We start from the raw sequence: 18,875 nt of genomic DNA, 5'->3' as shown, positions 1-18,875 counted from the left end.
AAGTGCATTCAATTGAATATGTGTGGAAAAGGATTTGCAAATCATTGTATTCCGTTTATATTTACATCTAACACAATTTCCCAACTCATATGGAACAGGGTATGTAGTTTGCTACATCAAAGCTACATTTAATGGGATTTATATCTATGGGCCCTCATGTATAATATCAATGTTAATGTAACTGAGAGTATACAAATGGACCCATAACTATCTGTCATTTAGCTGGGGACACCCGACAACTACCTATAGGGGTCCCCGCACCCCACTGTATTAGTTTGCCTTTTCTTTGGCCGACCCCAATAATGTTCATTTTATCTGCCTACCGTAAAAAAACTGCGTCTAAAAAAACATTAATGTGTGGGTTGTTTGGCAACATTTGGTAAGGGTTATGTGCGGTAAAACGTTTAACAACCTCAACTCACCTTGACGTGTGTTCCTAAATGTGTGTTGGACGTCTGCTTTTTTTTTTTTTTTTTGCAAAGTGGGTGTTCAGTGTTTTTGTTCAATTATTTATCTATACACAGTGAAATTGTTAGTGGGCAATGAAAATCATTAATTATTTATCATTTTTAGATTATCATTAAACACTACTTTTGTCGTTGTATATGTATATATGTATGTTTACATATTATAATGACATGATGGATATATAATTAATATTTACTAAAACCTGGGTTCAATCACGGGCTTGGGATCTTTCTGTGTGGAGTTTGCATGTTCTCTCCGTGACTGCGTGGGTTCCCTCCAAGTACTCCGGCTTCCTCACACCTCCAAAGACATGCACCTGGTTGGCAACACTAAATTGACCCTAGTTTGTGAATGTGAGTGTGGATGTTGTCTCTCTATCTGTGTTGGCCCTGCGATGGGGTGGCGACTTGTCCAGGGTGTACCCGCCTTCTGTCCGAATCCAGCTGAGATAGGCTCCAGCACCCCCCGCGACCACAAAAGGGACAATCGGTAGAAAATGAATGGATGGATTGATGAATAACCTAAATTGTTTACTTCACTGTCAACCTCTTTAAAGCTTTGTAATCAACCAGAAGTATCAACCAGATCTAATCAATATGGATTTAAATGGGTGTAATTTCGATTTTCTATGGTGATGGGACATTTTTTTTTCTAATATCCACAAAGTTCAGTGTGCAGGATGTGTTATGTGTGACCATGTGCGTTGAATTTTTGTGCTGGTTGAATGTTTTTTTTCTCCGCACCATGATTAGGAAAGGTTGTTGGGATTGGGTCGTATAAGTAGGTGCTGTGCTTGAAAAGTCAAAAAAGTCTAACATTTTCACGTTGTAGAGAAGATGGTGATAATTTGCCACCTGTCAGACCCCTGGGTATTTATATTTGATATAAAAACACCCTGCATGGCCAGGTTGCTTATTGAAATTGAACTTGTGCTGTGGTTTGGACACCACTGGTCTATCCTATCCTAAATGACAACACAACGCATATAAGCATGGAACCCAATTTTTACATTATATTATATATTTATGTATTTTCCAATTTTACATATTAAATGTGCAGAGAAGTATAACACTTATACACACATACCTTCACAAAAGTTTATTTATACCACACCAAAGCTGTAACCCTTATCCTGAATCATCCCTTTTTTTACTGCAGTGTACTTTGCTATGCTAATAGATGTTTTTGTAATGCAAGTGTTGCTTTGACCTTAGGGTGAGAGCCAACAAATGCATATTTCATCATTGGTGTGGATAAACATTTTTGTCTACAGAGGGTGGGTATGTTTTTCCCCAAAATACCTGCAGGCGTAGTAAATGGACATACATCTATTTTGGATGGGGAAAAAAAAGCTTTTAAACCTGCTAGAAATTTAAAATTCAAGCAGTTGTACTTAGTTGCGCTATGTTAGAACTGAGAAAAAAAAGAATGAAATATGCATTTAGAGACCGGATTGAAACCTGCCATGCTTCATTTACAATCTGGCCTTCCATAGTCAGCTGATGTAATACACGGCAAGACAGGTGAGCAATGAATCATTTAGTATGACAGACATGTATTTGGAGAAACATGGCGTTTCACATTCATGCTTATTGTTAACAATTAATTGCATTCACCTGACAGGTTAGAACCGAGCATAATTTGATTAATAAGCGGCTAAATTGCATCACGTTATTGCTTTTCAGTTTGAGCGAGGAATTGAAACAAAACTCGTCCTTCCGGCTGACCATCTCCGAGTCAATTCTTCCTCCTCGCGCTACCGCCCCTTTGGCCGCAGCGCCGCAGGAGATTTAATTATCAAAATGACTAATTATTTCATTACCAGGGAGTGCAGGGTGAGGTGGTATCCACCAAATTAGAAATATAATAACTAACATGGACCGGGCTGCCAAAGCGTGAGGACATTCATCACCTTTTACAGGCAGGATTAATGTGGCATTTGGACTGCCGTTAGCAGCACAGACAAATTCAATTAAGTTTAAGTGAGGAGATGTCAGCGCTGCAGAAAAAGCCCGTGCACAATGGCCGAGAGCTCCGGTCAGGGAAGCGGGGGCTGAAGAACGACGACTGTAAAAATAAATAAATAAATAAAGTAGCATGCAAACTCACACTGTGTATGGATGAGTAGACATGACAAAAACGATAATATTCAGACGGTACAAACATGTGACATTATCATAGGCGCCGATCTACATTTCTGCCAGGTGGTGCTCGGTCGATAGTGTTTGGTACCAGTACCAAGAGTATTTCAGTACATATCGGTACTTTTCTAAATAAAGGGGACCACAAAAAGTGTTATTATTGGCTTTATTTTAACAAAAAAATATTCCAGTACATTAAACATATGTGTATTATTGCAATTTAGTCCTTAAACAAAATAGTGAACATACTAGACAACTTGTCTTTTTGTAATTAGTAAACAAACATCCATCCATCCATTTTCTACTGCTTGTCCCTTTCGAGGTCATGGGAGGTGCTAGAGCCTATATCAGCTGCATTCTGCTGTAAAAGCTTCTAATGTAGCTGCTGACGTATGCAGTATCATTTTTCATTCTAATATTTTGTCAAAATGATTAAGGACAAGTGGTAGAAAATGAATTATTAATCTACTTGTTCATCTACTTTCTCTTTTAACATGTTCTATCTACACTGCTGTTAAAATGGATGGATGGATGGACATATTGTTCTCTTGTTTGATACTTTACATCAGTTTTTATTGATACCAAAATTTGGGTATCAATCCGATACCAAGTAGTTACAGGATCATACATTAGTCATATTCAAAGTCCTCATGTGTCCGGAGACGTATTTCTTAAGTTTATAAACATAATATACATTTTTTTTAAAAGAAAGAAGCTTTTGTGATGTCAAAAAATATCGTAGTAATCATAGTAGTATCGACTAGATACGCTATTGTACTTGGTATCATTACAGTTGATTTTAGGTGTAGATCCACCAATGGCGTTTGTTTATATTGTAACGTCCCGGAAGAGTTGGTGCTGCAGGGAATTCTGGGAATTTGTTCTGTAGTGTTTATGTTGTGTTGGGGTGCAAACATTCTTCCAAAATGTGTTGGTCAATGTTTTTTTATTGTGGTTTCACTATATGGCACAAGTTTATGACAGTGTTGGCATTGTTCATACGGCCACCCTTAGTGTGACATGTATGGCTGTTGAGTAGTTGCCCTTCATTCACTCATGTTCAATGTGTTCACAGCCTAAATAATTGAGTGATTGGTTCATTATTGGGCATCTTGATTAGTCTTTGTTAATTTTAAACTATACGATTAGTGGATTTTAAATTTTGTAAAGCGGATCAAACTCGTCACAAAACTAACAACAAGATTGATATTCCAAAAACTATTTAAAAAATGAAAGTTGCCAATAAATCCCCCAAAAGACGATGAGAAATGGGGCACACACTCCAGTCAAAGGGAGCAGGGTCAAAGAATTCACAAGTTTGCAAAGATCACTTTGTTAGAGGGTTTTTTGGTATACTCTTAACATTTTGAATTTCCCATGCAAGTATTATCTTGAAATTATTCATATTTTATCTTTTTCTGGAATTCTTAATATGCATTTATGCTACAAGAGTTTCGAAAAGCACCAACTTTGCAAGTCAAATGTGAGCAAAACCTAAAAGAGTTAAGGTTCAACCAAAGGCAGCAGTCATAAACTAAGCCTTCAGCACACACACAATGTTGACATCTGTAGTTATATTTTGATAAAAACACACATAAACAATGCGTGCACGACAAAAAGGTAACAAACATGTCTGTCCACGCTAAGTTAAATTATGAAATGCCACCTTACTCGACCAAAAATGATGCCTACTTATCCGGGAGAGTCTTGATACACAAAGAAGTTGTCGACCTCAATGCTTTTCCATGTTTTCATATGTTTTGTCGTGTGGAATGACAACTAGAACACCAGATAGTTCGACTTGTCTGGTAATACGTCTGACGGATAATTCTTAATATCACTCAACAAATCTTTTTTCTGTGATAACGTCATCTATCATGCACCTGGGAATAGGTTGATTGACAAAACGAAATTGGCCCAAGTGTGTGAAGGTGAGTGTGAATGTTGTCTGTCTATCTGTGTTGGCACTGCGATGAGGTGGCGACTTGTCCAGGGTGTACCCTGCCTATGGCCAGAATGCAGCTGAGATAGGCTCCAGCAGCCCCCCGCCACCCCAAAAAAGACAAGCGGTAGAAAATGAATGGATGGATGAATGTATTCCATTGGCTAGTTTGATTTTCTTTGCTCGTATCGGTTATTAATAGTAATATCTAAGCCACACACAGTCCGCATTCTGCTTGCTGCACAGTCGCTGTTTTGATTTGATGGCCACCACTTTGTTTACGTTCGGTCACGTGACAGACGACAACTTAGAAACACTGAATTTGCTCTCGTTTAAGAAAGCAAAGTCGAAAAATGCACGAGTGTACAGTGATCACTTCGTTAAAAGGTTTGTTTGATATACTTCTAATAAGTGCTTTCCGTCAAACTATTGTCTTGATATTGTTTTTATTTCTTAAACGCATTTTTTGCTACGAGTGTTTCGAAAAGCACCAACTTGGCGAGTCTAAATAAAATAAAATAAATGTGAGCGAAACCTAAAAGACTTAAACTTTTACCAAAGGCAGCAATCACAAGTGGATCATTCAGCACATACACAATATTGACATCCCATCCATTTCTTACCGCTTGTTCCCTTCGGGGTCGCGGGAGCGCAGGAGCCTATCTCAGCTACAATCGGGCGGAAAGCTGGGTACTCCCTTGACAAGTCGCCACCTCATCACAGGGCCAACACAGATAGACAGACAACATTCACACTCACATTCACACACTAGGGCCAATTTAGTGTTGCCAAACAACCAACCCCAGGTGCATGTTTTGGAGGTGGGAGCAAGCCGGAGTACCCGGTGGGAACCCACGCAGTCACGGGAGAACATGCAAACTCCGCACAAAAAGATCCAGTGCGCATGATCGAACCAAGGACCTTTGTAATGTGAGGCATATGCATTAACCCCTCTACAACTGTGCTGCCCACAATGTTGACATCTGTAGTTATATTTTTATAAAGATGGTGAAAAACTTGGGTACTCGTAAACGGCGCATGCAACAACAACAAATGTGGCTGTAGATGTGACTTAAATCATGAAATGCAACCTTACCCGTGCAAAAACCATGCATGATTTATCTGGGAGAGTTTTGACATCAATTTCTACGACCCAGTCACACCAAAAAGTTGTAAACTTCCATGCTATTCCAAGTTTTCATCTGTTATGTCGTGTAGAATGACATCTGAAGAGTATGTCTGGGAATGCGACTGACGGCTAATGAGATCACCGTACAAATACTTTTTTTAAAGTATAGATATCTATTCCATTGAATAGTCCAGATTTTTTTCTGCTCTTAATGGTAAGAACAAAGCCCCTTGCGTATTCAGATACACTATAATGCCAAAAGTATTTGGCCATCGGCCTTGAATCACATATGAACTTAAAGTGCCATAGGGTTCAATATGATGTCGGTCCACCTTTTGCAGCTTCAACTCTTCTGGAAAGGCTGTCCACAAGGTTGCCGAGTGTGTTTATAGGAATTTTCCACCGTTCTTCCAAAAACGCATTGGTGAGGTCACAAACTGATGTTGGTCGAGAAGGCTGGCTCTCAGTCTCCGTTCTAATTCATCCCAAAGGTGTTCCATGGGGTTTAGGTCAGGACTCTATACACCAGACTCTGTCATCCATGTCTTTATGGATCTTGCTTTGTGCACTGGTGCACAATCATGTTGGAAGACAAAGTGGCCCGCTCCAAAATGTTCCCACAATGTTGGGAGTGTGGAATTGTCCTAAATGTTTTGGTATTATGGAGCATTCAAAGTTCCTTTCACTGGAACTAAGGGGTTAAGCCCAACTCCTAAAAAACAACCCCACACTATAATTCCTCCTCCACCAAATATCACACTCGGCACAATGCAATCCGAAATATAGCGTCCTCGTGGAAACCTCCAAACCCAGACTCGTCCATCAGATTACCAGATGGAAAAGCGTGATTCATCACTCTACAGAAAGCGTCTCGACTGCTCTCTAGTTCAGTGGCGACGTTCTTTACACCACTGCATTCGACGCTTTGCATTGGACTTGGTGATGTATGGCTTAGATGCAGCTGCTCGGCGATGGAAACCCATTCCATGAAGTTCTCTGCGTACTGTACGTGGGCTCTTTTGAAAATCACATGAAGTTTGGAGCTCTGTAGCAAATGATTGTGCAGAAAGTCGGCGACCTCTTTGCACTATGCGCTTCAGCATCCGCTGACCCCTCTCTGTCAGTTTACGTGGCCTACCAGTTTGTGGATGAGTTGCTGTTGTTCCCAAACTCTTCCATTTTCTAATTATAAAGCCGACAGTTGACTTTGGAATATTCAGGAGCGAGGAAATTCACGACTGGATTTGTTGCACAGGTGGCATCCTATGACAGTTCCACGCTGGAAATCACTAAACTCTGGAGAGCGGCCCATTCTTTCACAAATGTTTGCAGAAACAGTCTCCATGCCTAAGTGCTTGATTTTATACACCTGTGGCCGGGGTAAGTGATTAAGACACCTATTTCTGATCATTTTGATGGGTGGCCAAATACTTTTGACAATATAGTGTATCTATTCCATTGTATAGTCCAGATTTTTTTCTGCTCTTAGTGGTAAGATCGAGGCCCCTTGCGAATTTAGATAGTTCACATGCAGTTTTCATGTTGGTTTGAAGGACCGCCACTTTCATTTACTTCTGTTCAAAAGTCACATGACTGAATACGACCTATTGATATTAAACATTGCAACCACGGTGAAACCTTTTATTCATATAAAGACGACCTAGGTATCCCAGGTGAGCATGAAGGTTTCTGTCGTATAATAATCGTACAATATCTGTGCTCGTGATAAGTACACTAGGAAATGAATGGGTTCATAAGTATGGGGACAATTATGATGATTAGATCATTGTAATTCAGAATTTGGATCTAAAATTTCAGATGGCCATTCCCCTCCTCCGTAAAACAAAATGTGGTAATTGACCATTTAGTCTCCATTATTTCCACTCCTCTCCCGCCAGGCTCGTAGTGCAGCGCCGAACAAAGGAAACACAATAAATGCAAGGGACACGGACGACAAAAAGAGGCGCGGAATCCAGAACGGACTCGCCCCTGCCCACTCCAAAATATAAAGATGTGATTATAGGAGAAGAAAGAGGCTATAAGGAAGGAATAGAAACGAGTGACATAACAGTCTTACCATGGCACCAATGCTGTATGCGGCTGCTGGAGTGAGTGCGTGGTTGTAGGGATCTGCAGCATATACTCGTCCATAACTGTGGAAACGCCAAAGAAAATAAATGATTAAAAATGTGTGATTTATAATACATCAATATTTACACAACACATTCATGTTGATTCAGGTGATACCGTTTTATAAACAGGGGTTGTATTGCATTTTGAAAACCAATTACAAAATACAGTGGCACCTTAGGATGGAAGTGCCCCAACTTACCAGTTTTTCAGGTTACAAGCTTCTTTCTTTTTTTTATTTTATTTCAAACATGAACACACCAGTGACGTGTGGTGAACTAAACACCAGGTGAGGCATACATACTTTTTTTTCTTCTTTTTTTTTAACTTTAAATTCATATGTGCAGCTCTAGTCATTGTTGATTTAGGTTGCACATTAGAGTAACAGGAAAAAAAAGGGAATTATTCGCTTTCATAAAAATGTTATCATAATGATATGATAAATGGGTCCAAAAAGTATTTGATAAAGTTGTTATTAAATACTTTTTCGTCCAATTTGCTTTTAACAAAATAAATCAAGTATTGTGAGTGTATATTACCTTTCTGTATTTGTATCTGAAGCAGCAATAGCTATCCTCCTTGAAAACATACATTGTATGATCGCATTCATTTTGTCTTAAAGTCCAGTTTAGAGAAGTATTTCATCTTGGATACAATATATAATCCTCCACATTGGCAGAAACATTCATTTAATTCAATTTCATTCCGAGAAATTAAATAATATTTTTGCATCTGACAAAAAACACCCACAAACGCTGGCTTAATCTAATAAAAATGCCATGTTTGTTATAAATACAGTTAAAAAAAAAAAGAAAAGAAAAAAATGCCGGCTTCTGCTGGAGAGACCTGTGTCTGCTATCTTGAGCGCCCCCACTTCTCCCAGTGTGGCGAGTCAGAGTACTGCTGAGGCATGGAACTGCAAGTTGACAATATATCGCCCCCTAATTTGAGGCAGAGGTACTTGCTGCCTCATGACCTGCCTTTTCTCCGTGGCAACAAGCATGCGCCCCCTCGCACGCACACGCCCATTACACAATGTGTGTAGCCGTGGAGGCACCGCCTGTGTCTGCCTCACTTCTCGTCTGCTGCATTGTTTTGATGGAAACATGAAATTTCCGCGATTTTGACCATGAAAATTATCAAAATATACAAGAACCACACCAAAATCACATAGAAAGTAAAAACCAAAATCGAAACATTAAAATGTATTTTAATTTATTACTTCGTTTTGGAACATTAATGGTTAAGCCACCTGGTGGCAGGTGAGGCACTGCCTCACTTGCCTCCCCTGACAGCACGTCACTGGAACACACTTACAGCATAACACATCACACAATTTCATATCATTTCACTTTACATCCTGTCCGAAAAGGAGTAAGAAGAAGCAAAGCTTATTTAATCCTACTCCTTTCCCACTTCAGAGCGTTTACAAATACATACGTTCATTTACTGACTCCTTTTGTAGCACAATGACATCCGTGAATGATTAATACAGCAGTTTTGTAATGAGGTGGCGACTTGTCCAGGGTGTATCCCACCTTCCGCCCGAATGCAGCTGAGATAGGCTCCAGCCCCCCCCTGCGACCCCAAAAGGGACAAGCGGTACAAAATGGATGGATGGATAATTGGTTTAGTATGGGTAACATATTCACAATTAATTAGTTGCTTACCATTGTAACAAAGACTTAATTTAGAGTTATTTGGACACTAGGTGAACAAAAGGGTTAGGGTTACTAATAAGCAATAATTCTGAGGTTGCGGGAAGACTTTTAGATAATGGCTTACTGGTTGTAGAATAAGGCATTAATAAGTACTTAATAATGACTAATTAAGAGCCAATATGTTACTAATTTGCATTTAATAAGCAACTAATTAATGGTGAATATGTGTTCCCCATACTCAAGTGTTACCATTATTTATATTAGAAACAAACTTCGAAACAAAGTTTTCGTTAAAAACTACACATTAAAATAGCAATTTCAATGTTGATGATGAGCAAAACAGAATGGAAGTTATGGCCAGCAGAAAAATAGTTTATTCCAAATTTGTGTTTTACTTCCCCTAAAATACGCATTGAAACTAAAAGGTGTGTTTTGTCCAATTACTCGATTAATCAAACAAAGTAATCCCTGGATAACTCAATTACTAAAATATTTGATTTGCTGCAGCCAAAACTAAGGTTTTTTGTTGGACATTCCATTATATTGTTTTTCATACAATAAGTCATGACCCATCATGACTTTTTTGGGTGTTTTTTCTGCGGGTCTTCCTGAAGTTGTTTTGAATTGATTTCAATGGTCGACATTGTTTCACAATATGAACGACCTGCATCAGACTTTTAAACTCTACAATTAAACTCATATCCTGAGATACCACTGTACTTTAGCATTACTGTAACTTCTGGACTTTAAGCACATACTTTTTAATGCAAATAGTTTAAAAAAAAACAAAAAAACAAGCAAATACACTGAATAGGTTTGTTATTTTTTTCTCCCACGCTTTAAATTCTGCGGCCTATGAAACGATTCGGCTAATTCATCAATTTTTCTTTGCTAACATCTATAGTGTTTTGAATTCAACACATCGTTTCCAACCCACACTGAAACGGTGTGTTATTGTTTGTGCTATGGCGCCAACTTTTGGACGAGTTTGCTCACTGCAGGTACTGCTGGGTGGACGTCTGCAGTAATTTGTTTAGTGCTTTAGGTCGTAAGTGCCGTTCCATCATCTAGTCGTCCATAGCGTTCTACTCGTATGGATTCTTTATTCATCACTTCAACCAACGTTTGTAAGTTTGACAATATAATTAAAACTGTTTGTACTTACCAAACCGTCTCATGTGTGATGTCTGTTGGAGTGTTTTCATGCATAGTTGTACGTGCTATCATAATGTATTGAAGCTAGCGTCACTAGTATTAGCTAATATCCTAACATCTTCAAGTGTCTGCATTACTATTAATAATTTACAATAGCATTTTTTTTGTATTGTTTCAGTTTCTCAAATTCCTCAGTAAACTTACCAAAACTTCACCGTGGAGTTAATGAGTCTGTTTAACTGAGACAGCATCCGGATTCCCATCATGCATTCTTTCAAAACTACGGCAAGTAGTAACGTGCAAAAACATAAGAGAGACGAAGCAGTGGAACGAAGAAGAGACATGGTGACGACGAGTAAGAAGAAGTATGGTTGCAAGTTCCAAAATGATTGGAAAAAAGAATTTCAGTTCATCCAGGACAGCTTGAAAGGGGAGGGGGTATGTTGCCTGCAAATTTTGTAGATCAGACTACTCCATTGAACATGGTGGCCGAACGGATATACTAATTCATGAACGTATACATATATATATATATATATATATATATATTGTATTTTTCGGACTAAAAGTTGCAGTATTTTCATAGACATATACTCGCAGTATTTTCATAGACATATACTCCGGAGCGACTTATGTGTGAAATTATTAACACATTACCGTAAAATATCCATCCATCCATCCATTTTCTACCGCTTATTCCCTTTTGGGGTCGCGGGGGGCGCTGGCGCCTATCTCAGCTACAATCGGGCGGAAGGACCGTAAAATATCAAATAATATTATTTATCTAATTCGCGGAAGAGACAAAGAAAATGTCAGCAATCGTCACATACACGTCAACCAATAAGAATTTGGCGGGGGAGGGTCATGGCAAAGTGCATTGTGGGTCATGGGATGCTAACTGCTATATGCTACTGCCGTAGCTATTAAATTGGATCATTTCATCGTTGGCAGTAACTTATAAAAACTGGGAAGGGCAGAACAAAAATGGCACCGAAAAGGAAATCATGTACTGCAGATTACAAGCTGGACGTAGTGAAATATGCAGCAGAAAACGACAAGAGGAAGCGGCGCATACCTTTGGATTTGGCAGAGTTGTTTAGAAGCGACATTGAGGAAGAAGATCTCATGGGATTTATCGATTAGGAGTGACAGATTGTTTGGTAAACAGCATGTTCTATATGTTATAGTTATTTGAATGACTCTTACCATAATATGTTATGTTAACATACCAGGCACCTTCTCCGTTGGTTATTTATGCGTCATATAACGTACACTTATTCAGCCTGTTGTTCAGTATTCTTTATTTATTTTAAATTGCCTTTCAAATGTCTATTCTTGGTGTTGGATTTTATCAAATGAATTTCCCCCAAAAATGCGACTTATACTCCAGTGTGACGTACTGCATATATGTTTTTTTTCCTTCTTTATTATGCATTTTCGGCCGGTGCGACGTATCCTCCGGAGTGACTTATAATCCGAAAAATACGGTATATATATATATATATATGTATATATATGTAAAAGAAATACTTGAAAATATATACACCCCCCGCAAATGACAAATGATTGTAATTAAACATTTTCAATACAACTCTCACGTGTTCTTTCAAAAAGACTGACTTCTATTTTTTTCTGTAGTCCTGTAACAACTCTTGAAATGATCCAGGTCTGGAGTGCAGTTTCACAAGTGATCCATTTGTAAATAGCTGGAATTAAAAGCTGTAATGGGCATCTCTGGTCTCATATTCATCTTGTGAAATGAAACCCAAATGGTTCCATTTTGCATAAAAAATGGAAGAATCTGCCTAATTTTTCAAGGCTACAAGTCAATAATGAGCTTGCTTGTCCTGAACAGCAGGATATTTCAGGTTATTGCCACTACTGTAATTTCCCAACAATCTGGGATGATGGAAATTTCAGAGCACGGGTGTATAAAGTTCGGCTCGGTGCAATTTGTGGCGTTTTTAATTAACATGGACCACACCAGGACATTACAATGGAGGGTTAAAAGTGATAGTTTGTTTTGAACATGCTCAGCCAAATTTACAATACATAACTGGAAATAGTTGCTACAATGTAATCATGTTTGGACTAAAGTAGAGAGAGGGACATATTATTTTATTCTATATTCATCCCACATCTCTACAGTTGTTTTTTAGCCTGTTTACCAGGTTTCACATAGCAACTTTTTTAAAACCAGAACAAAAATAAGACATGTATACAAATGTGGACATGGCATCAATAATGAATTGATGCATGTAGGAGTTAATGCTAAAAGGAATAGAAGAATATACAGTAAATAATATGTTGTGGCCATGAAGCACACAAATTAGATGGAGCTTCCACGGAGAGGAACGTTGCTTATTTCTAGTCATGCTGTCTGACCAGCTCTCCCCTCCTCCCATCCGTCTTCTGTTAATCCTTCATGATAAGAGCCAATCAGGGGCCAGGGTCTGTGCCCATAATTGAGCAGATTTGCATAGCGGCCCAGTGGTTGACGCGATTAGAAGTTAATCCCGATTAGTTTTGGACATTGCTATTCAACGGCAGCAAGCGCCCAACACACACACACACACACACACACACACACACACACACACACACACACACACACACACACACGCACGCACGCACGCACACGCACACGCACACGCACACACACGCACGCACACGCACGCGCACGCGCACGCACACGCACACGCACACACACGTATTTGACCCATCTTATCTCTTGGTGCAGAGCCCTAACCCTGTGTGGCGGTTTGAGAAGGTTGTAAACAGCAAAAACTACACAAATTCAAATGCAATTTCGACCAAATGCAGTTTTAAGAATGACCCTGAGGTGAAAAGATAAAAAGTGTTGTGTCATTTCCGACTGATTTACAGAAACGTTGGGCACGAGTGGAATTGATTAATTTGACATTTTCCGACGATACCAGACTGTTTGTTGATGTTTTTTTGAAGACCCCCAATATATGTACTTGCTTCTCACTGATGGAAGCAGGCTTTGGCTCAAAATCTCACGATACATGGCCCCATTCATTCTTTCCTTAACACGGATCAATCGTCCTGTCCCCTTAGCAGAAAAACAGCCCCAAAGCATGATGTTTCCACCCCCATGCTTCACAGTAAGTATGGTGTTCTTGGGATGCAACTCAATATTCTTCTTCCTCCAAACACGACGAGTTGAGTTTATACCAAAAAGTTATATTTTGGTTTCATCTGACCACATGACATTCTCCCAATCCTCTGCTGTATCATCCATGTATCTTATTTGGTATAAACTCAACTCGTCGGCTTTGGACCCCGCCCACATTTCTTTTAGCCCAATGCAGCCCCCAAGTCAACAAGTTTGGACCTCCCGGCCTACTTTGTCTTTCAGAAGTGCTAATCTTGCTCTTAACAAGTCCACTTAAAAAACAATTTGGGATAGAACCATACAATTGTGTGGTGAAGTCTGTTTAATCTTCTAGCAGCATAGTACACCCGCAGTTTATATACTGTACGTCTGTGTGGTCATTTGTTGTGAATGTTCATATTGCATGAGCCCGTGACCGTGTCTGCATGAGTGACTAGATTGCATTTGCATCAATTTGTGCCCGGGCCTCCTAAAGCAGCTGCTGTTGCTTTCCCTCTGTGATCCTCGTGGCTAAAACATGGCCCACATGGTGCCACTTTGGTCCTTCACAGATGGCAACATCAAGGCACGGGTGTACAATCAAAAGTCCACAGCAGGCATGGATGACACGGAAACATCAATCAGTCTCCTTGCGGCACTCGACAGAACAGCAAGTTATTCTTATACATCAATAAATACGAATCATAAATTCCAAATACAGTACCATTGACATACAGCAAATAAAGTACAACTCATTGTATGATACAACCTCTAAAGCCAAATGGTTTATTAGTCAAAAAAATTGGTCAAAAGACTGGCAAATTGTCTCCATCCATCCAGTTATGCGATTCCTTCAACCAATCTGGGGTTGAGCCGCAGGGGTGGCAACCCAAGCACAGAGGCACACATTTTACAGATCAGCAGTTGAGGGACTCTTGTAATACCTCACCTGGGAGTAGTCCAGGAGGTGTCCTATCCAGATGCCCACGCTAGTTATACAAGGACTGAATAACCTCTATCAAGGGTCCAGTATCCCCTACTCCCAGAACCTCTCACAGGACTCCCCGAAAGGCACAGTCGAGGGCCTTTTCAAAGTCCACAAAACACATGCAGACTGATTGTAAACGTTGATTCACACTCCTGTTAAGGGTATAGAGCTGGTCCACGGCTCGGATTTTGCTAAATTAACTGAAGAAACTGCATCCATCTTGGCCTGCCAATCAGTCACACTTAAGGGGACCAACTGGACAAAAATGCCTGATAGAACTTCGACTTCAGCTTGACAATATCCCTCGCTGCTGGTGTCCACCAACAAAGGCTAACCACGGCGAGTCACTTATGACCTTACGGCGAGACCTTTGGTTAGCCGCCTCAATAATACAAAACACTCACAATACATTTGGTCAGGATTAGATTGTGAGACAGGATGGATGGCGTGACTCCCAGTCACGCCATTTCAGGTCGTACAGGGACTGAATAGCCCGTATCAGGGGTCCAGTATCTCATACTACCAAACCCTCCCACAGGACTCCCAGAAGGGCACTGTCGAGTGCCTTCTCCAAGTCCACAAAACACATTGAATGTCATTGCCCACCTGAGCATTGGAGCAGAACGAGCGAGACGCAAGCAGGAGTGCGTCCACTCCAAGTACTCAAAAGGGTGAGCTGCTGTTTGGTGCATGGGCACAAAGGAAACATTCTCAACCTGTACCCTTACCAAAAAACCAGAGTGTACGCTCTTGGGGTTCACTTGGGCGAACCCCAACATACAAGCATTAGTACAGCTCTGTACAAAATAGTTGGCTGTGTGGTTGTGTGTGAACCTCACTCCCTGAAATGTCAACAGTTGTTGCTGGACAATCGAGCATACAACTCAAGCTACTCAATCTCTCAATCTGCACACCCTTGTTCGATACCCAGGCAGTGCGAAGGGTTACAAATACTTTGAATATTAGTAGAAAAAGTAGAAAATAATGTGCACAAAAGTAAGCTTTATAGGAAAGGACTCACTTTCTCGATAGATATTTCTCTCTGTACTCGTCTGTCACTCATCATAAAAAAGATGGCTACACATAGTTTCATTGGTTGTAGACTTCTTTTTACCAAAATATATTTTTTTTAATCCCGTAAATTCATTTTTTTCCCCCTACGCTTTGAATCCTGTGGCTTATAAAACGGTGCCACCAATTTATGGATTTTTCCTTGCTGACAGCAATTGTGGTTTGAATTTAACAAACCGTTTTCAACAGACACTGAAAAGGTGCGTCATTTTTTGTGCTATGGCACCATCTTTTGGACAAGTTTGCTCATTGCAGGTGCTGCCGGGTGAACATCTACAGCAGGGGTTGGGAACATTTTTGGCTGAGCAAGCCATGAAAGCCAAATACTTTAAAATGTATTTCCGTGAGAGCCATGTAATATTTTTTAACACTGAATACAACTAAATGCGTGCATTTGCAAGCAAGACAAACGTTTTTAGACTAAAACAAATGTCTTATTCTTTTTAATAACATTGTTACTCTGAAGTTAACCAATAATAAATAAAATACTTCCTACCATTAATGCGACTTCTTGAACCGGTGCGGTAGAAAGATGGATGGGTAAAAAGTTAAAGTACCACTGATAGTCTCACACAAACTATCCATCCATCCATTTCCTACCGCTCACACACACAAACTAGTTGGGGTGAAATTACTCTCTGCATATGACCCATCCCTTAAGATCACCTCTGAAGAAAGGACGGCAGTCGTACTCGGAAAGTACATTTAACATCTTAATTTCCCACACGGACAAGATTGCCAGAAAAAAACAAGTACAACAATTCCATGCCTTCAAAATAAACTGCTGTACGTTACATCTTGTCTGACTGCACTAAGCAAAATAGCTTTTATATTTACTGTTATTATTTTTTTACTGGAAGAAACAACAATTAAATGCAATTTGCAAAAATGGAATGTTGCTATAAAAGTACAATTTCGCTTGCACTTCCTGTCTTATTTCAAAATTGTAGAACGTTTAAACTGCCCGATGTGTTTTATGAAAAAGAAAAAAACTGTCACGGCTCGGGCGCATTCCAGTGCACATTAATCGTGCCGGTCCGGCTGCAGCAAGCAGCTGCAATCAATTGTGGGCAATCAATCCACCTGAAGCTGATGATGAGACCTGTCTTCATAAGCCGGCACAACCTGCCAGAACGTAGCTACCTGTCCCGTACAATAAGCCGAATATATCAAGCTCTAGGCACTCTTTCTCTCTTTGTGTTCCTCCCCCCGTCGTGTTCATTTTGTCTGGTGTCCCCCTTGTCGTTCCAGCAGCGTACCTCCGTTCCCGCATCACGAGCTGTGTGTCTCGGCTCCCCGTGTTCCCTGTGCTTCCCTGGCTGCCTTTTGGATCTCGACCTCCCGCCTGGACACAGACGTTTGACGCCTTTCTCACGGATCTCCGAGCTTGTCTTGCCCTCCCCTTGGACTACAGCACCTCGCTCAAAACTTCCGAGTAACACTCTTTAGCTAATCTCCACACATAGTCACACAACATGCACTTTTGGATCAGTCACACTCCATTCCCTTGTGTATAGACACTTAACATTTAAGTGCAGATCGAATTTAATCGAATCGTGATTAATCAAATTAGAACCTTATGAATCAAAACCGAAACGTTTCGGGAAAGTGGCCATGATGCCTAGCCCTACAATATCATAATGATATATATAAAAAAAAAAAATAGAAGTTACTATTTCTCAAAGAGGCTTTTCACTGAAATCGGCATTTGTGCAATAGACAACCTTTTTTTGAATATAAAGTTGACAGGAAATGTTCATGTTTTTGTTTTTAATTGTCGATTAAAGCTTGAGTCTGAAGATAGACTGTTAGCCAATTTTATCTCCTGTCACTTTCCTGTCTGCTCTGATGGAAATAATAATCATTCTGGACTCCCTTGGCAAATACAGCTGGTGTCATAACATATTAGCTTGATCGCTTGAAACCTACTTTGTGGATTATGTGCTGTGTTGTCTCACACCAACACTAAAATAATATCAATGGGTGCTGATCAATTGTGTAATGTGACTGCCACCTAGGACTGCTAACGGTAAAAAATTAAATGAATTGCTTCTAATTCAATATATGAAATAATAGTTAAAAAGGACTGTGATCTATTTTAAATTACCAACCAAAATCATGCATTAAAACCGACCAACTGTAAATATAACATTTAAATCATATATTATTTGTCATGTGACAGAGGTGGGTAGAGTAGCCAGAAATTGTACTCAAGTAAGAGTACTGTTATTTTAGAGATTTATTACTCAAGTAAAAGTAAGGAGTAGTCACCCAAATATTTACTTGAGTAAAAGTAAAAAGTATGTTGTGAAAAAACTTCTCAAGTACTGAGTAACTGATGAGTAACCTGTTCGTTTAATGATTACGGCAACAAATAATGCACAAAAACATAAAAATAGCAATGAGCAAATTCAGAGACAGGAATATCTCTTAAGCAACTAAAACAATATTATATATCAAATAATAATACATTAAAATAAAAAAAAAATTAAGGCAAATTGAGCCACAATAACTTAACAGCATCGTAGGCTCAGTAGGCATTCATTGATTGATTGATTGATTGAAACTTGTATTAGTAGATTGCACAGTACAGTACATATTCCGTAAAATTGACCACTAAATGGTAACACCCCAATAAGTTTTTCAACGTTAATCAATATGAGGTGATCTACCTCATATATACATATACATACACACATATCATATATATATATATATATATATATATATACAGTATATAATTTATATTTATTTATTTTGCCGTTTTTGTTCACATGTTAAAGGTGTTTTAATGAATATACATGCATGTTTAACATATAGATTCCTATCTTAAATGAAGACAAGAATATAAGTTGGTGTATTACCTGATTCTGATGACTTGCATTGATTGGAATCGGACAGTATAGTGCTGATAACGTCCCGGTTTTCAAATGGAGGAGAAAAAAAGTTCCTCCTTCCTGTCTAATACCACATGAAAGTCGTTGGTTTTTGGCATCTTATTTGTCCAGCTTCCATATTGTTTTTATACACTTTACAAGAAATACATTGGCGGCAAACTCCGTAGCTTGCTAG

The 18,875-nt window shown here is 39.4% G+C and overlaps 1 protein-coding gene across 13 annotated transcripts in view; it reads right to left on the bottom strand.

Moving 5' to 3' along the window:
* The window catches only part of rbfox1 (RNA binding fox-1 homolog 1), a 344,384-nt gene that overhangs the window by 16,070 nt on the left and 309,439 nt on the right, over window positions 1–18,875 (bottom strand). For all 13 annotated transcript variants that reach the window (XR_009803976.1, XR_009803974.1, XR_009803975.1 and 10 more), the window contains one exon: window positions 7,758–7,833. Coding sequence is in view for 10 of the 13 variants with exons in the window: in XM_061885348.1 (XP_061741332.1) it covers window positions 7,758–7,833 (76 nt within the window). In the remaining 3 variants the exon portion in view is untranslated. The remainder of the gene's footprint in view (window positions 1–7,757; window positions 7,834–18,875) is intronic.

This window comes from Nerophis ophidion, linkage group LG23 (genome assembly GCF_033978795.1).
Source record: "Nerophis ophidion isolate RoL-2023_Sa linkage group LG23, RoL_Noph_v1.0, whole genome shotgun sequence".
NCBI lineage: Eukaryota > Metazoa > Chordata > Actinopteri > Syngnathiformes > Syngnathidae > Nerophis > Nerophis ophidion.
The sequence above is the reverse complement of the archived record's forward strand: the minus strand, read 5'-3'. Positions and strand labels throughout refer to the sequence as shown.